The following is a 27,600-nucleotide window of genomic DNA, read 5'->3' on the forward strand; positions in this document are numbered from 1 at the left end:
TTAATTAAAGAATATTATAAAATCATTATATTATTATGATCGTCATCATTTTGATACGGAGAATAATTTAATATTGTGGTAATTGTCAATTGTTGTAATTTAGTTTTGCATAATTTTACGGATTTGCTACAGTATAAAAAATCTATATTAATAAAAAATTTATGTAAAAAAATAATGGTAACAACAAGCTTCACTTTTTATGAGCTAAGAGGTTTATAAAGAAAATCATATTCTCATGAAATAAAATAGCATAAACTTTTGTCTACAAAGTATAAAGATACCTACAGCGATAAAAATAGTCATTTCAGAATTCTGGCTGACGTCACAAATGAATGAGTTACTTCTTAAGTTTCCAACTTTGTTCCAGAGACAGTGCGTTTGTAGCAATTCAGATAGACACAGACAAAGTTGCACTTTTGAACTACACGTATGTTCTTGTGACAAATGTATTTTAGATACCACCCTGTGTATATATGGTTCGATAACAATGTTTTACTTCGTAATAAACGACAATGTTGCTGAAATTATCTTTTCAACGATCTTAAAATTTCAAATTATTTACCTTTTTTATTTAACTACTATGAATATTTTACTACTGGGGAGATTATTTACCAAGTCGTCATCATAATGTTGTCCTGCCCCACTATTATTCACCAAATAATATATTTTGCGGCCTAACATTTAAAATTATTAAATTATTTAAAAATTAAATACTTAAATTAACTACCGACATAGGTTGTCCTTATAATGTCCATCTTAAATACCTAAATAGTCACCTGGTCATCAGGCCACAGCCCACGTTATGGCGCCATGATGTATGTAGTAACAACAGTGTGTGTCTTAAGTGCTTTGTTGTAACACTATACTTGTTAACATGTACGAGTATGTAAATATGCCTGTTTACTTCTCATTACTTTAATTTTTAAATGATGATTGATAATGAAATTCAAAGATTTGTATTGCAACTATACGAAGCTGGGACGGGTCGCTAGTTGAATACAAATGTGTAACATAGTAATAAAAATATAAATCAGGTTTTAAAACAAACCCTTCAATTTGGTACTATTAGTATATATATATTAAATTAGTTTACTATAACTGTCCTGTAACTTATTGTCCTTCATAATATTTTATTCCACAGGGATCAAATTCTGTGTATCTATTTCTCATATATTATTTACAACTCAATGTCTCACGTAACATTCAAGTTCATACTTTGTACAATCAAGAATACAGAGAAAAATAATTTATAGTAATTATTTATATATGTACACAGTTTTCCAATAATCAATACAAAACTAAATCTGTAAGTAGGTAGATAATAATTGTTTCCTAAATGTACCTTAGGGCTGAAATGTTAAGTCATACGATCGAGTGTGGTAAAAAAAAACGTAATAAGCCGATTACGATGTAAGGGGGCCGCGCGTAGGCGAGTCATCCCGCATCGATGTAGACTCGTCCCGTTCACAATGCAACGATTGTCGACAATCGATCCGCGACTCGATACGCACACCTATATATCCAAGTTGTGCGATCAATGCATCCGACATAGAGCTTAGAATTATAAGCTCTGCTTTAATTATAATTAAAATGAAGCTTTAGTTCCATTAAAAAGCGTTAAGTGTAAATACACTTAATATAATAGTAGTAAATACACGTAATACATTAATTTTAATGGCATTAATTGGTGATGCATTTTTTGACTTGTTGTTAGCGTTATTTAAAAAAAAATATTATTACCAAAAGTTGGGTATGGACTTACTTACATACATTAGAATGTTTTTCATGTCACTAAAAATTATACGATTCTAATGGAATAGCTTTTCTATGTTTGTAACGAGTTGTAATTAAAATTGTGCTAAATTTGAGGACTTGTTTAAGTGTAGGTACTTCCGTACTGTAATATAGTTATTATAATGACTTTCTAGATATCTGATTAAATTAAATAGTTATTATTATGGCTTACCTGCGAAATATGTATGAGGAAGTATAAGCTTATATCACTAAACTGAGGGCAATTGTAGTAATTAGTTAATATCTTGCCATATGATAGTTATGTAGTTATTTAGCACTATCAATACGCAATATACACGATTTTCTATTCTGTTTATTTCCTTATAAATATAATTTTAATCTTTAATCTCGCAATAATATATTCAATGGTGTATCTATACTATTGTAGGTTAAAAGTCCAAACAAATAATTTATTTCATCTCTTAAACAAACATGACGAAATACATCGTTTTTGTATTACATGAGTACTTTGTGCGTGAAACGTTGTGCTCGATAGTAATATACATTTTAGGTATCAAACGAGTTTTGTATACAAAAACGTTTTAGCATTAATTTACGTTAGGCACTTAAATTATAATGTTTGTGAATATTTAACAATATTTATGTTACATCCATTCTCGCGATTCTTTGATCTATGGCGGATTCTTCTGTTACGCAATGATGATATTCATCACATATATCATTATTATAATTGTGTAACGCCTTCTTTTGATACCTTTTGTCTGTTTGTTCTTGCTGGTCTGTTCGCTTACCAGTGTTATGTTTATTTTCCATCGAGTTTATAACATCGAGATGCAGTACGACACGCTTTCTATGCTAAGTGACTTAAAGTGGTAACATGTATTAGCTCATTGTATTGTTAGTTGCAATTTGCATGAGAATTGATGACTGCACCAAAACTTCAATACTGTTTAATAGTGGTTTCTCATAGAATCTGACGTTATATGAAATTGAAATATATTACCGACTAATACACTTTATATTTTTAATTAATATCCTTAATTCTCTATAGTTATCTAAAATTATTTCTAAAAAAATAATTACCCTGAACGATTTACACAGCGCAATCTTGTACAAGTCAACTGATAGAATTTTGTAAATACATACCCAATATATACATAGAAACATTCACATCGACATAAAAATAATGCTCATAAATACAAATGTTTGCATCATGCGAGGAATTCAACCCATCGGAAGTAAAGCAGTAACCACTAGACCATCGAGATTGTTACATACACATATTTTACTTATATATATAATAATAGAGTCTTAATCTATGGATAAATGGAAAGCATTTATCCATATTTAGGTTATTTGCAATTTGTTTAAACGCAGGATATAAATATTATTTAATTTGATTGATTTCCCTTTAGCAGTTATCATCGCTCTTGTTTGTTTCTGTAATTGAAAACAGGTTTACTTGTTAATTAAGTTGCTGGCGAAAGCCGTCTTTGATGGATTGTTGTAAATGAATTTGTTTTTTTGTCTGCGCCGAGCCGAGTTGGCATGCATTTGCATGTGTAATGCATCTACGCATTACCTCTTGTTTGCATCGTGGGAATTTAATGTCGTAATTTTCTTTTTCCTTGATTTTTGTCTCGTGCTTCAAAATTAATGTTCTAGCAATTTTCATGTATAACGATTCTCTTAACGATTGTTGAAATATTTATTTTTTATCTTTTAAAACTGTGTAATTTATCATTACAATTAGTTATTTATTTTTTATTGTTTTATTTTAGTACTTTCGTTATTGTCATTTAAAAAATAACTACACAGGTGCATTTCAGTGGATATAGCAATATCTTCCATGTCACTTCAAAGGTCTTCCTGAGGAAGTGTCAAACCGCGGCCACGACTTCCTTTCTGTTCCCCGTGACCCCGATTCCCCACACCCTGTACCGAGCGGGGTGTTTAGGGGCGGGAGTCAACGACCTGCAAGCGATGTTTGCGGTGCGATTTTGAAGTCACAAACATTAGGTTTTCGTTTTTCTTGCGACCGTTTTAGTAACAATCGATCGTGATTATCCTGTCCTGCAAACGGTAAACCGTTGTATTAGGTATAAAATGGGAGTTGAATTATAAAGCGATGTTTTAAAGAGTTCTTTCGTTATGTAGGTGTGTGGTCTAAAATGAAACAGGTTAGAATTATTTTTATACAGCGTAGTAATTGGCATATGATGGAAAATATATAAAAGTAGGTATCTACTAATCTCTTCCCACGCTGCTCCTTTGAGGTTTGCAGAGAAAAATCTGAAGAAAATCACAGTTACCAAACACAAATATTCCGACAAAATTAAAAAAAAAACATTATTAGAAATGCGATGAGATTTTATAGTCATATTATGTCTTCTATTATGTCTTATATTATAGAATAATATAACGTTATCATGTGACACCACTGCTACTAATTATGCTTTGCTATTCCGAAGTAACATATCATGCCTCCGTAGCCTGTAATTTCAGTGCGTTATTTCACATTTCAACCGAAAACATTTTATAATGCATGCTGCTTGGATATGAAATAAGTGAGATTGAGGAAGCAACGCAGCACTTTGTACAAAGTCTGTCTCAGTAAAGGGCATTTTAATGTGAATCTTTTAGAAAAAGGAAACAGTCCTACAAATATTTACAGCGTCCCAACGTGGATGGCGATGTAAGATTTATAATATTCGTTTTTACATGTTAATACTCCTCTACTTCGCGGGACTAGTGTATGTAAGAGATATTGTATGTACCGTATCATTGCAGATTTAATCATCGGCGTTCACTGCACTCACGGTCTGAATCGAACTGGCTATATGGTATGTCGTTATATGCGCGACCGCCTTGGGATTCTGGCGAAAGACGCCATCAAAAGTAAGTCGTACTTATTGGTTTTTATGGGAAAGGGCCATAGCCCTTTCCTTATAGTAAACGTATACGTATAGCATAACCCATAGGTTATGCTATACATGTACGTTTACTATATGCCTCTGAAATATGATTTTCTTATGACAGCTCTAAGGGAGGCTTATATTCAGTAGAGGACAATGAATGGCTGAAATAGAGTCAATAAGTTTTAAAATTTAATACATCTAAAATATGTAATGTCGGTTGTTCATTACTAACATAATATTGAAATTTGTACGTTTGATACTATTACCAATATTGTGAATATAAATGCATATTAACGTGAATTAGAATTAGATTTATTTGATTTTCATCGATTCGTAATCGGATTACATGGCCTGATTTTACTGTAATCTCCTTTTATGGATGAAACAGTTTTAAATATTTTGAATTAATCTTTACATACTATGTGTCGAGATTTATATTTGTAACTAGCTGTACCCGCAGAGATTTAAATAGAGGCTTGTATATATAAAAATGTATGTAATATGTTGATTATTCTTATTAGTACACTATATCTAGCCTATTCTATAGGATTTCCTATTAACGTTGCTGAATTGAACATTTATGGTAAACGTATTAAAGTTTTCTATTAATTCTATTGTTTTTTATTAGACAACAATATGAGTATGATATTAATAATATATACATAACTATATATACTAAACGTATGTTATAAGTGACAAATAAAGAAATCTTTGAAATTGCATTAAAAAATGTGTGTCATATTGTTTCAGAATTTGAAAAAGGACGTGGTTATCAAATAGAGAGAGAGAACTATTTAGCTGATTTATTAGGACAGAAGCTCCCTCCACCTGATCTAGGACAATCTACGGAAGTGAAACCTATAGGTATGAATTATAACATGTATAGGTCACCTTTCGGTGAATATGAACGAAATGACTATCAAAGCAATGAGTGGTACGTAAGGAGAGAAGGAAAGTTCCGTACTAGAAAAAGAATCTCGCGGTGGGACGCGTACGAAGATAGTCGCAGGAAAAGACAAAGGAATGATAGTTCTAGTTCAAATAGATCGTACGATTATAAGTACGATTACTGATATTTCCGTCGACTATTAATTTCTAGTTGTAAGGTTTCCTGTCCGATGTTACTGTTTATAAAATTATCTAGTGGTAAGAATGTAATTAGTGTAATTGTTTGTTAGTGTAATACTTTGTGTCTGAGAATCTATAACTGTGCACAATAAAAAAAATTGACTGAACTGAGTTGATGCCTTAGCGAAGGCCGTAGACTAAATTAAAAAAAAAAAGATTTTGATTGTTAACGATAAACTTAGTATTAAATCAGAAACATCTATTCAAAGAGCACCAGTAGATTGTTTTTGTCTTATCCTTCCTTCAAATGTTCCCAGGAACGAAGGTAGGAAATTTGGTGACAAGGTTGGTGTACATTTTTTATTACCAGCGCCTAACAATAAATTTGTATCAAAATACCTAATTATTGAAACACTAACACCCAACCAATTACAATGCTGTATTTGTAATAGACAAAAGAATTTTAAGACATGACTGTCAACCAAGCCAAGAAATTATTGGCGATACAATTACTACTAATTTTAATAAGCATTGAAACATAACATATGTAGATATATAATTTTACATACATACACATATCTGTATATATAGTATATAATAAATAAAAATGGTACAAATGCAACAAGTATTAAGCATGTAGATTTCATTTGAAATAAATAGATTGTTTCTTATTTACTAATCATATTTCCTAGTACTGTTAATAAATGATATTATTAGTTTCGATATAGATTAAAGATTTGAATGCCTAACAAGAAATTATAAGTAAGGTAACGTTATTTTTATGACAAACATTTCTCATTACTACATTAGCAGTGCTATTTGTAACATATGTAGCTTGTGGGTCTGGTCAGGTTGTGGTTGCTGATTAAATAATTTTGTTTGTTACCATATGCTTGTGGTCACTGTATTCGCCATAGAGAATAATGGCGAAATTTTAAATCAATCCGCAAGAGTACACTTTGAAATAAAGCATATACGAACAGTAACGTCACGTCAAGTATACGCTTGATTTTTTATGTCTTTCTTTTTCGTTGATTATGTATCGCCTTTTATTTTACTATAAATTACAATATGCTTAATTACAAGTGTAAACACATTCTAACAAGCATGGAATTTGTTTCTACAACACAATTATCATTAATCGGATAATCATATTACATAACAAAATTTAATAACAACATATTTTAATAACAAAATTTTGAAAACTATCTCTAATTATCTACTTTTCAGAAATAAATACTCTTGTAGATATGAGTTCTGATGCTAACTTAAAATTCCGGAGTATTAGGTATTTTATAATTCTTAGACAATCGCAACAATTGCCTATTTCTAAACATATTATTCTCAAGTCAGGTAATGTTTAAGAATTCGCCATTGTTTGATTAATGATGTGTGTACAATGAAATTTGAAAAGATTTGAATAGATTTTCTTGTCCTTTCCTTTTAGTTTCAAATACATTTCGAACTGACGTTAAAATATGACTTAAAATAAAGTAATATAATACAGCTACCACAAACTTTTAAGTCTACAAACTACATTATTGTTTGGTTTAATTTATTAGAAAATATAATATTTTCAAGTAAACAAAGTAAAGTTTTACTTTGTATGTAACTGTCTTTGTATGTCATAGATGTCTCATTTGCCAATTATTAAAGTCTTATTGGTTTCTTTAAACAAATTCTACAGCTGGATCTGTATGTTCTCTCAGTCTTTCTCGGTTCTCAATTACGTTTAGGTAAAGTTGATACTCTTTGAAATTTAACTTATCGACCTGGTCTCCTGGAGCTTCTGACTGTGAATATTAAAGCGTGAAATGCATTATACTCGTATAATAATGGCAATGGTTAATTTAAGCCTTTTCTATCTGATTGAAGTGGTCTTTTGACTTTAATTGAATTCTATTTTGGTAAAATAAGTTGTTAAACTAGCTATATTTAGTAAGCTCTATAAGAGTTTACTAATACAGTAGAATCAGAATTCCATATCCCAATGATTCTCGTGCCAAACGTAGTTTTTTTAAACAGCATTTGTAACAGAATATTCTGTGTTACAACTGAAACTGTTTAACTTTGTGTGGTATTTGTGCATACTTTTGTTTTCGAAATGTTAAATTTTTTTTCTTTCTTAAGCACTTTATACAGTAGGTTTAAGGTCGAGCAATTTTTGAGCATAATAATTTATCCAATATTTAACGTTCTGATTATTTAAATGTTCATTAACAATGTTCAGGTTTGTGAAATCCAACTTTATGTTATATCTAATAAGTAAGTTTTAATGTTTTTTTTGTAAAATATTGTAATTTTTATTAAAGTATGGGCTTTTTTATTTTATAGGTAAGTATAGATTAATTTTCATTAAATGTCATTTAGATAGGTAATAAAATTAACTATAATATTTTTTTATAGCTGTTATTTTTCATAAGTTTCATTACAAGATTAGAAGTTGTAATTAATTATCATATTATCCAACAAATAATTGTATAAGAAACATGTATACAAGCTTTGAAATTATTATAAATTTCTTTGATTGAACCCAAATTGCATCATATGATTAAAACAGTTAATTTAACAAAGAGTATTTTTTTTTTGTAATTTAGTTATTATTATATTATCTACTTTACTTGATATAGTATACGTTCGTAAAAAGACAGTGGCATTCGTGAGAACGAGTCTAATTATAGTGAAATTGGTGTGCTCACGTAGAATAGATTCCGCGCACGTGCTTGGTGTCATCAGATTGAAGATATGTAAGGTTGCTGAGTCAGTTTTGTGAACACTGTAATCATTGTTTTAGGCGAAGGAATTTTTTTTTTCTAGTTTTTAAAAGTCAAAACTTTAGGTTCTTCATGGTGCTGAAATAAGAATGTGACGTCTCTATATGACATCATTCTTATAACCTGGCGTAAGAACCTTGAGGATATTAGCTAATACATCATGCAGGAAAACGTGAAACCTAGACGCCTACCCCGTGTGGGCTAATATATACTAACAGTATCTATCTATACATATAATTAAAATTGGAGTGTCTGTTTGTAATATTGAAATAACCATTTTTATTACATACTATTATACGTATTTATATTCATATAGAATATAAATACCAAAATAATATTTTCTACAATTTTTGTTTGTCTGTTTGTTCCGGCTAATCTCTGAAATGCCTGGACTGACCGAGTTTGGCAAGTAGCTGATGTAATAAGAAGTAACTTGGGCTACTTTTATTTTAGAAAAATTCTTTTATTTTAGAAAATTAAGATTAAATTCCACTCGGACGAAGTCCTTATGAGGAGAAGATTTATATTTGTAAAGTCGCAAAACAATGAAACGTACAGTGAGAATTTCCACCTAGTCGTCGTCATTGCAATTCAATCAATAGTTTTGTTTTTTATTTTATTCATTGTATTTATTCTGAAATTTCCATTTATTGTAAAAAAGTTATTGTAGTATTATTTTTATAACCCCAGGACATTGATATAGATTTGTAACATATATGCGTCCTTATGCCATGTATTAGTTTGCGGATTATATTAGTTTTTGTTTCATTGTCCAATTTTAATATATTATTTTGCATAAATAAATAATAAGATTCGGAACCCATAGCATTTACATCCGACTCATAATTAATAATTAGGAGAAGGTCAACATCAGGTTAAAGATTAAAATCACCAGAGTTATTTTTATACTCATTGTTGGCATGTTTACAGCATCTTTTACTTGATTGGCCCCATGTCAGTGTTACAAAATTTTTCGTGAAAGAATTTGTTCTATGTATGACTTTGTATCAAATTTAAACTAAGATATTAAAAAACTGAATTAGTTTTGGTTATGCAGTCGGCATACAAAGATATCAGGCAGCAAATGATTTTAGTTGATAACCCAACCGAAGAAATATATATACAAATATATTCATTTTGGATACTTAGCTTATTTAAAGGTGTAATGAATGTGTCTTTAATATATTTAAATAAAAGCGGTCTAGTGGTCTAAAAATTATTGTATAAAAATTATTATGGTTTTATAATTGGAGCTTAGGTAGGTTTATGCACCCAGATAGACCCAGTTTGGTAACGGTGTATACACCAGCTTTTTGCCCAATTGGTAAAAAAATATGAGATACCGATGGTCAAATGCGAAATAGTCGCCAATAGCATATCGGTCTTGCGTATAAATCAATATTGAGATGCGACAGATAAGCATAAAGTCCACTTTGACAGCTCCTGATTTCTATGAACCGTTGCGTATTTTGTATAAGGGATCTGACTTATGTCTTAGTGTTTGTTTTGTAACGTTTTCGATATATTTCCGGGGGCAAGTGAGCCCCCTGTCTGCAGTAATGCTCGAGGTTGCATCTGATTTATACCTTGTCGATACATTGGTAGCTTTCTCCGATCGTCGGTGCAGTCGCATTTATTACTCTATTGTTTGCCTCCTGGCGGGGATTACGAGTGCTTCAGGTAATTTACTTGTAACCACTGCGTATTGTAACTATCGGTTTCTAGCGTTACTGTCATAATGAATTGCAATATATTCGAGTGCGGTGTGACCCACTGCGGCAATATAACATACGATTGTTGCGTCGAAACTTCATACACGTGCCGTGTGTCTGCAACTATCATATTAGATAATCAACTTACCTTTTTATTTACAAAAACTTTCATGATATTTCTCATCATGATATCTCTTAAATTGGATTAATGAGTATAATGATATATTAGACTTATAATGTTTATCTTACGACCCAAAAAGAACGTAAATTAACTCCACTTTGTTACCTCCTAATAAAAGTTAACATCTCAACTGGTATTATCTGATATTTTTGTTTCGAATCTTAACTACCTGGCTTCCGTCAGGGCGTATTTCTTCAGATCCTTCGTCTTGAGTGACGTGGATCACTATTTAATTTATGTCCATTACTCTCAGGCGTTTCATTTTAATGCGCTCGTTTAGTTTGGTGACAGTGTGTGACGCTTTGGGCGCCATTTTGATTGTTATCTATGCCGGCACAGCCGACACGATGAATCCGACTGTCTGTAGGTCAGTTACTTTGTTAACAGTCGGTGATCTGTGAAATTGATATGAACTGTACAATGTTACTGAATAAATTAGTGGCACTTTTCAAATATCTCCGCTATGTGTTAAGAGATTGTTATGGTTTATGTTCCTAATTTGTTTAACGGAATATGTTAAAATATTATGAAAAGATTATACAGTTTATTTCATGTCACAAGTTTAAGTTTAGAACTACTTTCAATGATGCTCTTTTTATATTACCTACTAAATAAATTGGGACATGGATTGAATAATGTGATACTAGTATAGTTACATTGGCGTAACATAACAATTATGAGTAGAGTGTGGCATGACTCTGTTAATAATTTTATTAAAATTTTGTTCCACTAAAAGACTGAGTACAATCATGATGAAATTAGTATGGGACTAACACGGCACTTTACAAAGAAACCTGTCTTACTATTAGGTTACGGAGAAACATGTTGACTGTCGTCAAAACGTGAACACAATGCGAACGATCCGCAGATTAAAAGGTAGGTAAATATTAGCTTCTGTCATATTGCATGGAAAGTACACTACTTTGAAATTAACCCCCTTATAAAAATCACGCTACATTATATACCTACAACATAAAGGACGACGAATATACGACGAATAGTAGGCACTATGCCTACTGCATTCGAAAAAGACCGGTATTGAAATGTTAATCACGATACGTTTTATTACTATCTACATATCACTAAACTCTGAAGCATAATGAAAGTAGCTGGAACAATATATAGGGGCATTACTCTTATGATCCCATTATCGAATCGATAATTCAATCTGGGGCGATATTGTCTGCAACGCCTCGGAGGCACAGCGCCGCTTCTGAGCTGGTATCCTATTGAATTTATTATACGATATTTTATAACATTTGCTGAATGTTTTTGGATACAACCATATTGTCTCTGTGAGGATTAAGTAAGTGTGTACCTATTATAAAACAAAATCGCTGCCACTGTCTGTATGCTTTGATCTTCTAAACTAAGCAAAGTATTTTAAAACAGTTTTCAGTAATAGGTAGTGGTTCAAGAGCTAAGTGAATATATACAAAAAATCTGAGAAATGAAAAAAAAATGTACCCGTGCGTTTATTAAGCTTAAATAACCTTTTGAATATTATAAGTATTCCTGTAACTTTATAATCAATATTCAAAGTGTACTTAAAATGTGTCGCCCTAATACAGATATACAGAGATGGTGTCCCAATCAGCATAATACATATATATGTTTCTTGCCTTGCACATGTCATAAGTTACTATGATTGGTTTTAATTTCTTCTCTCAAGTAGTTTATTTACATTTTTGAAGTTTACTTCATGTATGGCCATGAGTAATAAATAAAACCAATGAGTATTCATATCTGTTCTTTATCTAATCTATAAGAAATAAAGCAATTAATAAACTGGATCGATTAAATGTACGAAGGAATAAGAACATAATCTTGGATTTACAGACAATTAAAGGGTTCCACTGCGGCGGATATCGGTACCTAAATTTGTGACACTGGGTCATGTTTTAATTATAAGCTTTTATTTTAATTGGTTGCCTTTATATATTGATATATTATTAGTAATTGTAGGCTCTGTTACGATAGGAATAAAATATATGAATATCTCAGTACCTATCTATTTTAATACTGGTGGGTTATAGATAGGTTTAGGGAATTAGTTTTTATGTCGTTATTTTCAATAGACTTTAGTTAGAACGAGATTTATAATTGTATTATTATTTATTGTTTATTTTAGTCGTGTGATATGTGGTATTTTTGCCGATCCAGAGCCTATATTCATTTCATCATCCATCGGATGTTGAAGTCAATTTATATTTTGATATTTTTGCCAAATGATTCATTTTATACGAACAAAAGGAATAAGGGTTTCAAAAAGAATACACTAATTATTATAAAAAAAAGTTATAGCCATTGAAAATTTCTCTTATTATATTATTATGTAAATGTTTCGTGTAAGATTCAGCGGGTTTCTAGTTTGATGCTTTTTCAGATTGACTTTACATTTTCCTTATTTTAAACTAAATATCACCGATATTAATATATATGATGGTATCCAACTAGTATATAAAACGAGTACGAGAGTTTTGTAGGTACCAAATATATTACCATTTAAATCGGATTTTTTTTCTTTTTCCATAATATATCTCTATATCATTTTGAACTTTAACTAATATATATTAGTTAAAGTTCAAAAAGATATAGAGAATATGGAAAAAGAAAAAAAATCCGAGATCTATTCAAGCTGTTTGTAAAACTTTTAAAGTAGTTTGTATGAAAGAAAACTGGTATCAATACAAGTAGAACGTATCCGATGTCTATTGACGTAGGTAATTCGGCGTAAAATTAAATTAGAAGGTCTTATTAATTTTATGGACTTGTCGTTGATTGGTTTCAATAATTACTTACCAACTAATTAAGTAAGAGAGCTTTACGACTTATGTTTTGATTTTTAGATAAGCAACGATAGAATTTCACTGTCATCGTGTATGGTCCATTAGCTGGCATTAACATGCGTATGAGACTGCTTTTATACGTGATTATATAAAATAGACTTACACTAAACCGATAAAGTAGAAAAGCAAAGAGTAAATAATATATCGTATTTTGAACTAGAATTAGACTAATAAATGGAGCAATTTGTTATTGCTCCAAAGTACAAAGTTTTTACAAATGCATCTGAGCGAGTACAGAATGCTTATCTTAGTTCTTTAAAAATGAAGAAAAGGACTAATTTACTTGGTCGAAATCATCTATAAAAGCTAAGTACAATTCGTGTACGTTGTGATAACTCAGTAGTGAAAAGTTTATTAAAATATAGTATCGTTTTTCTACTAATTATATATACCTATGTATATCATTTTAAAATATACATGAGACATATTAGATGACGTTAATATGTTGTATTCATATATATTGCAGATTTTATGATGATCTCAAGTAGTATGCGGATACGTTATTAATTAATATTCGTATTCGCTTATATTTATTCGTTACATTGAAATATAACAAAAAGTGTTTTCTAAATATATTATCTTATTTCATGCATTGGGTAACTTAAATTATAAAGCGAATAAGTAATCTATGTGTATAGATATATTTATATGTTTGAATAGGTTAATCCGGTTAAGTTTTTTGAGTTTTTAATTTTGCTTAACAGCAGGTTTATTTAAGATATTCCTATATTAATAATAATGCATTATTTATACGTACTATATAAATTACAATATATAAAGGAAAATAGTATATACTAGTACAACAAATAAAATTAAAACTAGGTAACTAAATGGTAGAACGTTGAGTAACCTATTGAGGATCCTAATAACGAAAAATAAGTAGGTATCGAGCCCCTTCAACGTGTACTATAAATAAAATTTGTTACTAATTTGATTAAATACCAGTATATTTTACTAAAATTAAGTGTTCACTTCAGTTGTAAAATCATTTATAAAAGTAGAACGTTCAGGGTATGTAGTATGAATTTTAAGTGTATTTATGTATTTTAATATCACAGAAGTTAAAGCTATGAGATATCGAATCATCCCATGTTGCTTTTCGAACTAAAATCATTTCTTATCACTGCGACATCAAACCGGTCAAGCTAGATTTATAGCTAAAAAAAGTGTAAAGAATCATGTACGTTATGCTTCAATAATTTGTCCCTTATATCGTAGTTATGTTATCTTAACGTGAAGTAATATCGATAGTGCGACAGGAAGCGATTTATTAAAATTTGATCGCTTGATCAGAGTATGTACCTATATAAAAAGCCTTCGTTGGGTCTGGTTGGTAGATAACATTAGTTATGATTTTACTTTTATTAAAATTAAACACTTTCATTTATTTCTTGGACTTACATACAGGTAAGCATTGTGGTTCGGTTTGTATCAGTGTTTTGATTAATTAGCGATTTTTTAAAGCAGGCTTCTAAATTTAATTTTCAATATTAAATATTTTTTTTATCTTGGTCCATTCTCAAATAATACGAATAAGTTTATTTTATAATGAAATGAAATAAATTACTTGTATTCAGTAATATATATTACTTACTAATATTATAAATACGACAGTTTGTGAAGATGGATTCGTTCATTCTTGACGCAATAATGGATTCGAAATGGTACACGTTACATTTTAGATGAGCACACATGATTTTTTTAACCTAATTCACTTGGGCAAAACCGCAGGATACAGCTGAGTTATCAATAAAAATTATACAATTTTAGTTTGCATATATAATATTATTTCAGCTTTCAAAATACCTAAGATATAATACAAAATAATCTATACAAAAACAAGTTTCCTTACAAATATGTCTCGGTTTAATCTGTTAATCTTATTAATAGACTTGTAAATACGGTATACATTTCAACAGGTCAAATAAAGCATTTCTCATACAGTTGTCGTGGACCCCCGATAAGTATAATGTATAGGTAATTAGGCAGTAATATATTGAGCTTCGATGTTTTCTTTGCCTCATTAATGGAACATCATTCTTACTTTACGTATTTTAGTCGGGACTGTTTTTTTATTTATGTGCTGTTTGTTACTGTGTAGGGACATCGAGAGTGCTGTTAGATTCCTATACATATCTCGTAACTTAATGTTTCTAAAAGTGTTACCGTTGAAATGTATTTAATTAAAATTTATCATTGTATATTCAAATTCCGGGATTTTTTTTTCATTACAGCTGCTTTAACTTGTCGTATATTAAACACAGTTTAAGTGTTAAACTTTATAATATTACAGAAATAATATTATTTATACCTGAATTTAGGAAGAGATTATTATTTATTTTGTATTCCTCGGACAATACAGGACTACAGTTACGGGAAGATGCTTTAGTAGGTATTAAACGTTCCGCTTGCCATCAATCAATAGGTTCGATGTAGACAACACATAATATGTATTGCTATTACTATTACATCGCTTTGTCGTGCCTGAAAACTAAGCAGAAACGTATTGGTTTATAGGTACAAGATTTAATCCAAATCGGTCCGTCCATTCAGGAGTAATTAGGTAACAAATGCGTACAGAATAATTATATATGTATAATAAAATAGTATAGTAAGCCCGTTGGTTAGTGCTCTATGGTAAAGACACATAATCATATGTGCTGTGCAAGTGATATTGACCGTCACACGATAAACAAATCTTATAACCAAACATACGTTCGACATTTCAAGTACTTGTACTTGCGCAATCCACTTAAGGAAGTAGGCTAATTAAGTCACATATGTTTTAAAACATGGGCTCGTCCGGGACTTGAACCCGGGACCTCTCACACCCAAAGCGAGAATCATACCGCTAGACCAACGAGCCGGTTGATGGTAATAGTTAAAAGAAAATTCCAATGACAACAATATAAGTTACAGTATACAGTATATATAGTATACAGTTGTGCAAATTCCGAAAATTAAATATATACTATTGTTCTTACAATAAGTATGTAAATATTACCTACTTCATATTTTCTTATGTTGCGCTGTTTTGTTTTATTCACCTATTTATATCATAAAGGTCTCCTTATACAAAGTATTTGCGTTTATTTGCACCTTTTTCTGCCACCATGCAGCTTGACAGTGAAATTACGAAGGCACAAGAACACACCATACGAGTATGATGAACATTTTGATGCTCATTGTAGTTTGTAATTCTTGGCTCTACTATACCCATAGGCAAGAGATGTACAGTCATATGTAAGAGAATACTCCCATCAGGAAGGCCGTCAGCATGTTTGCCATTCAAGGTATTAGAAACAACTATTTGGTAGGAAAAGGAATGGTGGCATGTGGTTTTACTTGGTTACGACACTAAAAGTTCCCACCGAAACTCTACTTTTTGGATGTACGTATTTTAACGACTGTGTAAGTATATCTATGCCTATTATATTTAAATACTTGTATATGTAAAATATAAAAGTTTTTACTCATAATTTCTAAGTGACGATTAGATATAACAAAGGATATGATATCCTTTCACTTGTTGACTAGCGAATCTCCCACGATACTTTTACTAGTGTCAAAGTGACAGCAATTCTAGACCTCGTCGCTTTTGATTGTTGTGATCACTACGCATGTAGATTTAGAGTATATTTTTGTTTGTTCTAGTATTCTACAATAGCAGCATATACGCGGTGATGTATTAAACAGTTTGCGGTGTTTTCGAATCAAAGTGATCGGTTACGTAGCGGAGACCGCACGTTTACGATCCATGGCGCGAATTGGACGGCGGAACATCACAAACAGATTATTCGACATAAACTCCATCTTGGGATATGAGTTTTGACTGAACGATGCTTGCGCCGCGTGAAGTGTAGACCCGGGCTTCTTTATTAGTTGTATCTAACGGCGCTTTTGAATAAAAAAAATAAAATAGAAGTAAGAAGTTTGCTATAAAACTTTAAACTCTATTTAATTTAAAAAACAGATGTAGTTAAATTCGTATTAAAACCAGTTAACCAACACCTTATCTTTCAAGATCATATATGCATGTGTACCTATATATAACCTACATAGAGTCTAAACTCTAAGTTATATTTATAGGTACAATAGCTGTGCAAATGTGCTGTCCACCGTATAAAATGTAGTCAAGGTCTCTAATTAATTTATTGGCTATATTAGTAGATGTATTTAAGACTGCCAACATGCATCTTAATGTTTAAAACAGTTTGTGGATGCTAAAACATTAAGGTGCATGGAAGATGAATGAGATCACTTGCAAGTAATTTGTCTCAAAATGGAATCGCACTGGGAGACGATTTATTCCCAAGTGATCTTGTCTCACCTTACAGTACTTGTTAACTTACAGTACTATTACCGTTTGATGGAGGTGTTGGTGTGTGTAGTATAAATGTCTGTCCTGGAAAACCATATTGTTTGTATTTTTGACAATGCCGAATGGCACTTCTCACATATTTATTATCTGTCTTCCTTATGTTGGCACAATAAGTAATTGCAGCTGATAGTGAGGTTTAAGGAATACTGGAGTTGTAGATGGTAATATTATATGTCTCCTAAAGTCATTGCAGTGTGGATATATTTCCTACGAGAACGTGTCATTCTATATAGTTTTGACGTATAAGTTTTGCACAGGGTCCATAAACAGGTAAATATTATAAATATTAACTAGACAATAAAATATGGGAAGGCTAAAGTTTGCCAACATGATTATTAATTGGCTGCACACATACGACCATAAAGGATTTTTAGAAATATCCATGTAAAGACAAGCTACTCATTTTAGGCGGGCCAGTCGTAAGATTAATCGTAATAAAATATATCGTCTCCATATTTATAACATCTGAGAAATTAAACACTGTTTTCCTTTTTTATTATTGAAGTACGCTGTAAATCTATGACTAAACTTTTAGAAACACTGCCGACTCATTTCGTCAGATCGTAAGCACTGGGCGGAAAGACGGCAATTTTGGCAAAGCTTCGAATTGCAAACATGCACATGCACTGCCGACGGAACCCCAAATTGCTACCGAGACGTATCCGACTATCGTATCTCATAATGTACCTCCGTCTCGTAGAATGTAGCGGTCATATTAAAATTTATATTATTTCCATTTTTATACAGAAACTAATTTTACTAATAACTTTGTTCATTTAATCGGGACATATTTATATCCTAAGTCTAATGTAGCCTAAGTCCTATGTCTTCAATAGCACGTGTAACTCAAATCTTTAAATTATTGGTATGTTATGGCCTAAAAATGTTACAAGTCAGTATTATATTAGACTAGCTACTCGCCCCGGCATCGCACGGTTGTACATGTATTGTATATATAAACCTTCCTCTTGAATCACTCTATCTATTAAAAGAAAACCACTTCAAAGTCCGTTGCGTAGTTTTAAAGATTTAAGCATACATAGCGACCGCGACTTTGTTTTATACAATTCAACCATATTCTTGTTGGCCATATAGTTTACTCGCGTATTACGCAATTAGCAATTGTATTACGCCTAATTATAATTTTATACTTCTTATCTCTTATATACTTTTCTATTAACTGAACTACATTTATTTTTAGACCCTGATCATACGTATGTAAATTTTAAACGAAACTGTATTAGCTCAAACAGGAACTCAATAAGTAGTAACATAGATCCTGGTATGACAAAATAAATGTCATTATTATGATATCATGTAGAACTGGACGTTTTCGAGAAAACCCAGTACGTGATAAGGCCAGCAACTGTATACTAGTGTATCGTGTAATTGTCATGGCGACATATTCGCAAGTTTTATTGCCCATATCAACTTTGTTTGCATTGTTACCAACGATATTATGAAACTGTGTAATATTATTTGGCGGCTTCTTTTTCATTATAGTTAATGTGAACTTGCATTTAAACTCGTTAATTTATTTTAGCGCATGTAATGTGTCCTTTATTTGAAGTCTCTTTCTTTTTAATTGATCTCTGTTAGCCGTCATACTTGCACAATACTTCCATTTAGTATCCATATATTTTTACTTTGATTTTTTCCCCTCTTTTTTGTAACGCAATATCAACAAGAAAGCTTACTTTCGTAATACAATATGTGTTTTGACGATTATTTACAGTCGTGCTATAAAATTGAATGTATGCAAATGACACGGGGAGCGATTCTTCACAGATCCATCTCGTGGCTCTCTCATGGAAGGAGGTACAAAGCGTTGGGCCGCTAAAATGACTCTTAAACATAAGAGTTATATATATACGAAATAAGTGGGTTACTATGAGTATATCATTTTCATTAATATTCTAATTTTAAAATATTTTAAACTAATGATATTTTTTGGATTTACGGTACATGACATTTTAAATCACAACTTTTTATTTAATAATATTGAATTAAATTTTGGAAGGGAAAAAGAAACAATATGGATAATTACACAAAATAGGTATTTGCTTAAAAATAATATTTCTATTAAATCTAATTAATATCAAATTTGATTTCATTATGACAACGATATCTTATAAACTTACGTTTTAATCTTTTGACTTAAGATAATTTTTATTTTTTGTCCTAATTTACAAAAGCAAGTCACAGCTTGTTATTATTTAGCATACTAGTGCATGATTACGCACATTGGTGTTATCTTACATAAGGTAATTGGATGCATTTTGTCAAGTATTGTAGATGCTGTGTATGCTGTATATCACATTTGTTTATGGTAAAATTTGCATGCCTGTGTGAATTAAGTACCTTCTATGTTACTATTTTTGTTGTGCTATAGTTGTACAACAACATTTTTTAATTTATATGCAAATATAAATTTATATGCCTACATATATATGGTCATATGGTCTTATTATCATAGTTATCCAAAAATACTTAATTTACATGAATACCTAATCTAGAATGTATCTTTAGTTTTAACCACCTTGGTTCTAATATCTAGCTTTTTATCCTTTTTAGTTTAATTATTTTTAGCTTTATGAAACAAACCTATTTAAACGTATATTCAAATGATAGTCGTGTCTTGCGTTTTGAATGTGTGTAATTTATTTTTACAATGTTCAAGAATAGCCATGGCAAAAAAAGCATTTAACAACAAAAAATACCTTTTACGCGCTAAAATATCAAAGACCTCACGGAAACGATTTATTAAAACTTATATCTGGAGTACAGCCTTGTATGCGTGTGAGACGTGGACATTAAATCAAAAGGAACGAGACAAACTGGAGGCTTTTGAAATGTGGTGTTGGAGGATGATGGAAAGAATTAGCTGGAAGGATAAAGTAAGAAACGAAGGAGTACTACACAGGGTAAAAGAAAAAAAGGCAGATATTGAACACAATAGAAAATAGACGAGGAAAAATGTTAGGATACTTGATAAGGCACGATGATTTCATGAAAATTATTATTGAGGGGAAAATAGAAGGAAAGAGGGGGAGGGGAAGACCAAGGAATAGTTACATCAAACAAATTGAGGACAAAATAGGAGTCGTGTCGTATCAAGAATTAAAGAGCGTGATGTGGCAAGAGCTCCACCGACAAGAGCGTAGCTCATAAATTATGAATGAATGCATGAATGAAACATTATTAAGTGAACAGATCGATTTTAAAAACAACATTATACCTATTAATTATATAAAAATATACTCTTGTAGGTATTCTAATATTTAACTGAAACCGGCACATTATCGTGGGCATGTTTAATACGGATGAACCAATTTTATTATTTTAAGAGTTGTAAATAGTAATATTTTATTGATTATATCTATCGGTTAGGTATTACTACGTCATAATTTTAACCGTTTAACGTCAAATCTATATTTAGAGTGAACTTTTAACGCTCCAAGTTTTTACTTCGTGATGGCGCATACGAAACGCGATTAGCAACAACATACAACTTCAAGAATGCGGGGTTCACATTGTTTTCTTATATTTAAGCCCATTTTCATTGTAATAAAGTGGCACGCAACGTTGTAGGTAGGCTGTATAGGTATTTAATGAGCGCCATTTTATGTTAGTTTTTGTAAATAAACAATATTTATAGTGGTAAATTTTATGGTAAAGTTCGGGTAAGTCGTATGTGGTTTGTTTTGTAATTGAAATAGGACATTAAACTGATAGTTTTACTAATGGTAAGTGTTAATCGTCGCGTATATTGATAAACAAAAATTAAGGATGCGTTCATATGCCGCAGGAATATGATTTTGCTATGATTACGCTGCCTTATCTCATTCTCTAACTAAATCCTAAAACAAGTTTTTTGGCGGTTAAAATAAGTAACAAAAGGACCAAATTATGAAATTTAGTATACACGTACATCTTACATTAGACGTAGTAGATGAGATAAATTATCGTCTGTCCCGGTGATTAAGGGTGTTGAATTAACAACAAATATGTATTTGTACTTATATTAGTAATTAGTAAGACAGGGTCTAAACGTTACAGGATAATTATGACAAAAGGTGGTAGAAGTTCTTTTAGACCAAGTAATACTTAGATTCTTCACACAATTATTCCATTGTCTGAAATGCAGTAAATTGTCATAAGGTTGAAAATTGGCCAGGAATTCCCAATGCTAGTTGCGCAAAATAAACCAGGACTGTAGTAAACCAATTTATATCGAGTAACTTTCTATCGAGTTCGATGTACGAAGTGCTCTAGTGATGAAATGTCGATTTATAATCTGTTTTCACCATAAAGCATGTCGTCGGTGGTTTTATGTGTTTTCACGACGCATTTCCGTGAATGTGGAAATTTAATATTACGCTTGTTATTTGAAAAGCACAAATCTCTAAATCTGCCATACGTAATACTATTGTTGCAGTTTAGACGATTATGTTTTTGTTTATATCGTAAACTATTATTTTTTCTTTTACTGTGAACCAACTGGATGGCTGTATTGATCTACAAGTATTTATATAATATATTTACAAATATTACATATAATTCTCCAACTATTAAGTAAGTTTGTTTAAAATAAAAAACCAAAATTTTTTTTCAAATAATTGTTATTATTTCAGTTACTCGTAAATGTATTTTTTTATATTAACCAATATACGTATTTTCGTCGCATAAATAAATCCGTATTCAAAATTTATTTCTGCATAATGACATAGGTACCTATTAATTTTAATAATGATCAAGAATAATTCACATTACATACTAGTCCAAAACTAAACCTCTACCTCTAACTTTGCTGCATCGGATTGCTTTATATATCCTAAGATATATGTATGGTACTTATTATAAAGGTACATTCAAATTTACAGTACAGTTCATTCGCACCTGACTCTCTTTCTTTGCTAACGAACTCAAGCGTTGATGTCATTAGTATGACAAAAGTAATTAAAACGACGTCTAAATTTATTTAAATATAGCATATCACTATTTTTTCTGCTGCGTAGCTCTAATTTAATATATGGCTTTCTAAAGACTCTGTTTACCCCCTTATTGCTAACTTTATAATAAAGTATTTAATAGATGTGTACAGACGTCGGTGCCTGTGCCTGTGGTGTTTCTGTATAGTCGCTTGTACTTACCTAAATAAAAAAATCTACCTGGAGTCAATGATTCCGAGAATGTGAAATTGTAAACGTAAACAAGTAGAGCCAGTGGTTAGTTCTACTGGCCGCCCGGCGAATGGACGACCCACTGGTGTCAGAAGAACTGAATGTACTTTTTCTTTTTCACACAAAGAATGTTCGTAAACTTACAATATGAATCCAGGTGGATGTGAAATAATAATTTGGATGTTCTCTATTTTCATACCTCTAATTAAGAGTATTGCATCTAAACATGGGTTAGGCTGGTGTTGGTGGTGGCTTCATCATTACGTATTCTTATGTTATCACAGTTTGAGAACCAGGCACTCGTTATATATACTAACTGTCCAAATATATATATTATATGTGTAGTAAATAAATAAAAACAATGCAACAGACATCACAATACATTGTAACGTTTCATATGTTGTCATTATCTTAAGGACTGAGGTGCTCTAATTTCGCTAGCATACTTGCATTTCACTAAAACAGATATATAAACAATGGGTAATTATTTTTTGTATATTTTTCTGCAATCTTTTTTTATCTTTCCTATACAGAACTCTTAAATATCTACTGTCACATGTCTTTTTTTTGTATGAATAAAACCAGTCCTACTGATTTACAATGTATGTATATAGTTCAATACACACACAACCAAGTTTGCTTGTCATATTACTCTTTCAACCGCACCTTGCCGTCTGTTCAAAAGTACGCATAAACATCGTAAAGTATGACCACCCCTCGAGTTTATAATTCGCAAACAAAAGACCTGACACTGCTTTTTTATCATCCGGTTCCATTCAATGTATAGCCATCTTTGAAGAGGTTCACGAACGTACTGTGTGACGTCATATTTCTAATCTCCAGCGAGCCGCGCTGTCCAATAACAAGTCCTGGGGGATTTGTCCTAAATGTGCGAAAAAAGTGTGTATAACGGTGAATATTTTTGTTAAAAATATTACATTATAACTGTACAATGAATTAGATGTGTGATATGTTCGTCATAGTTTTTAATTTGGAGTTTTTAAACAGGCGCTGCCGCGTAAACACGTTACTAAGACACTCCTTACTATTTTATTCTGAAGTGAAGTTAAAAGTTTTGTCTCCGATTTAAAAGTTACATCAAAATAAAGTTCTAAACGAGTACAAACTAGTGTCAAATTCTGTTTTTAAATAAATTTAATAGTTTATCGACAATATTAATCAAAGTGCAATAACAACGAAGAAATTCAAACTACAACTGTGAGTCATCACGAATCACGCACTTAACATCGAGCAAATTCGTCACCATATATGGTAATAAACCAGACCTATCTTCAGTGAGTCATCGTACAAACATTTAACTACACTACAAACGTAACAATAACACCTAACGAAGCTGATTTTCAACACCACGTCTGAAGTACTGGGTGGCGTAGTGGATAGCGCATTGTAATATTTAATTTGGAACGACACTTTGATCCTGGGTTCGCTACAGCCTATAGTTAAAAATTTTTTTTTTTTTTTTAACAGAATATTATTTTTCTTTTACTCTGTGCATAATTCAGTTGATAATAAATATTAAAAATGAGTTTTGAGAATATTACCAAACGCAAGCCGATGCAGAATTTTACATACAACAGTTCCTATTCATCGACTAGTAGTGGAAATGAATTTCACAAAGCATCAAGCCTTCCAGATCTATCAACAGGATTAAATTATGATATGGAGGATTTTATACAGGAACGAGATACCTTAAAAATTCAGTTAGAGAGTGCTAACATCCAAATTGACGAATTATTATTGGAAATATCAACGCTTAAAAAGGAACTTGACCAAAAGCAATCACTAATAAGTAATATGAATGCTATACTGACAGGCTCAACACGCAGTAAGAAGCTAAAGCACAAAATCTTTAGAAAGGAGAACATAAAAAAAACAAAACCTAATTTCGATTGTGAAACTCCAACTTCTAAGATGTTTCACTATGGAAACGTCTCCTGTATACATGATAATTTTAACCTGATGCAACCTGATGACAAACAAATAAATTTATCAAGCAAGACACAATCAGTGACAAAGCAATCAATTGACAATATTCTGAACAACAAAAAGTCAGAGAAACGTATTTTTATAGTTGGTGACCAGCAATGTGTTGGATTGGCTTCGCAACTAATTTCATCCAGAGAAAATACACAATATAATAAGTACACAGTTTCAAGTGTTACCAAACCCAACGCGCTCACCAGAGACATATTACAATCTTGCTATAAACTGCATCCATCAAAAAATGATTACGTTGTGATTGGCGTTGGCGAAAATGATAATAATATCGTAAAGTTGCAAGTCGAAATATCTTCAGTTTTGAAATACTTAAACAAGAGTAATGTAATTATATTGGGAGTAAATAAAAATAACTACTTAAATGAATCGAAATTGAATAGTTGGCTTAATTATATAAGTATAATTTCATAAATTGTAAATATATTTATAATAATGATAATAATTTTAATCATCATACTTATTTAAAAACACTGTGTCAAAGATTAAACTACTATATAGATACACTTGACTATGAAAACCAATATTTACCAATGTTTAAAAAACAATATGTTAAAAAAAATATTAATAGCAGTACTCTTGGACTCTTACGCCATAAATGGTATATAAAATACTCAATCCCTAGTTCCACACCAAAATTGCCTAAAAAAGGAACAATACCCTTCTATTTTAAAAAAATCAGTACTGACCAAATTAACACAAGTAAAAATTCAGAGACAACAAAAAAACGATTGAATAATTCATTTCGAGACCAAAACTATAAATCAAAATAATATATATCATCTTGCTACATCAAAATATACAGGGACTTCTAGGTAAACTGAATAGCGTAGAATTGTGTTTAAGTGAATTCAAAGATAAAAATACTTTTATTGACATCTTATGTCTTTCAGAAACTTTTGTTAGTGAGGCAAACATAAGCCTAAAAGAATACAGTGTCGCATCTTCATTTGTAGAAATCAAAAAAGGGGAGGGGTTTGCATATTAATAAAAAAGCAAATTCAATTTAAAATATTAAAAATATGTACTGACATGTCAATAGAAAAGACATTTGAATGCTGTGGAATAGAAGTACCAGATTTTAATAGTGTAATAATATGTTTATATAGAATACCAGATTATTATAATTTCGATTCATTTTTTAGCAAACTTGACATTTTATTATACAAATTGACATCAAAAATGAATAAAACAAAATTTATTATAGCAGGTGACCTTAATATAAATATATTAATTGATAGCAATAAATCTAAACAATTGAAAAATCTTCTATCAAATTACAATCTTACATTACATATGAGGCTTAAGACCTGCATTGACCTTATTATGAGTAACATTCCTGATAGTAAAGGCTCCACTCATCAGGTACATTTATCTGATCACAATACATGCCAAATTCTGGAATATAAAATACCTAAAAAGAAAAGATTCATCGATTACTGGTATACTATGAAAAGGGACTACAATAATAATAATATTAAAAAATTCAAACAATGTATATCTAGCATTTCATGGCATGAAGTATATGATGAAAAGGATCTGAATTCTGCATTTAACATATTTCATGATTTATTGAGCATGTATTATGATCTTTGCTTTCCTGAAATTAGACTCAAAGTTAAAACAAATACGTCTAAACCTAAATGGATTACCTGGAATTAAAAAATCTACGATTACAAAACGAAAATTAAGATCAGAATTCTATAAAAATAAAACAAACTCGACAAAAGACCGGTTAAAAAAGTATGATAAAATTTTAAAATCATGTATATCTGCATCTCAAAGGATATCGAATTTCAAATCCATAGATAAAGCCAAAAACAAATGTAAAGCGGCATGGGATGTAATAAAGATAAAACAGATAGCGTTAAAATATATAGAGGTATAGACACTATATTACATAACGGAACAATTGAAACTAATCCGAAAGTCATTGCAAATTCTTTTAATAACTACTTTATAAGTCTTTCCAATAAATCACCTATAAAAAAAACTCCACCGAAAATCTGTAATACCGTAAGCAGTAGCCTTTTTCTTTATCCTTGTACTGAAATTGAAATATATAGAATATTGATGAGTCTAAATAATACGAAATATTCGACAATATATCGACTTACGTATTAAAGTCATGTGCAACAATTCTGACTACAGTACTGACATATTTAATTAATATGTCTTTTACAAGTGGTACATTTCCCACTAAACTAAAGTACTCTATAGTAAAACCTTTATACAAGAAAAACGATAAGCTAGATTTAAATAACTATAGACCTATTACCCTTGTACCTATAATATCAAAAATTTTTGAAAAGGCCTTTAAGTCAAGACTCTTAAGTTTTATAGGAAAGCACAATATAATTTGTAAGGAACAAAACGGATTTCAAAAAATAAATCTACAACACTTGCTGCATTTTCATTAATTCAAAATATAGTTGAGAATATTGATAATAAGGTGCCAATAGTGGCCGTATTTTTTGATATGACAAAAGCCTTTGATATTGAATCATAGTACTTTTAAATAAATGAAAAATAATTAGAGGAAGGCACTTTTATGGCTTGATAGTTATTTGTCAAACAGAATGCAATGTGTGGAAATAAATAAAATTAATGAGAAAAGAGAAATGTTGAATTATATCGGCTTGTCGACAAAACAAATCAGGGGTGCCACAGGGCAGTATTTTAGGCCCCATCCTATTTCTTCTATATATCAAGGACTTGCCACATATTATAAGTCATAAATCAATATTATTCGCTGATGACTTA

At 30.8% G+C, this 27,600-nt stretch overlaps 1 protein-coding gene and 1 non-coding gene across 3 annotated transcripts in view; one reads left to right on the top strand and one right to left on the bottom strand.

Annotated features, from left to right (window-relative positions):
• Positions 1-6,005, top strand: part of LOC131845026 (RNA/RNP complex-1-interacting phosphatase homolog) — a 67,557-nt gene extending 61,552 nt beyond the window's left edge. Inside the window, exons 7-8 of one of the 2 annotated variants that reach the window (XM_059194044.1) lie at positions 4,546-4,653; positions 5,424-6,005. In XM_059194044.1, the coding sequence (XP_059050027.1) occupies positions 4,546-4,653; positions 5,424-5,746 (431 nt within the window). In that variant the 3' untranslated portion in view covers positions 5,747-6,005. The remainder of the gene's footprint in view (positions 1-4,545; positions 4,654-5,423) is intronic. The other variant, XM_059194045.1, reaches the window with a different exon arrangement.
• A 10,046-nt stretch (positions 6,006-16,051) lies between these two features.
• Positions 16,052-16,123, bottom strand: Trnap-ugg (transfer RNA proline (anticodon UGG)). Its single transcript has one exon. It is a non-coding gene; the product is annotated as a tRNA-Pro (tRNA).
• Positions 16,124-27,600: the final 11,477 nt, after the last annotated feature.

The sequence above is a fragment of the Achroia grisella genome, unplaced genomic scaffold (genome assembly GCF_030625045.1).
Source record: "Achroia grisella isolate CSIRO2021 unplaced genomic scaffold, CSIRO_AGI_Agris_v1 utg445, whole genome shotgun sequence".
Taxonomy (NCBI): Eukaryota; Metazoa; Arthropoda; class Insecta; order Lepidoptera; family Pyralidae; genus Achroia; species Achroia grisella.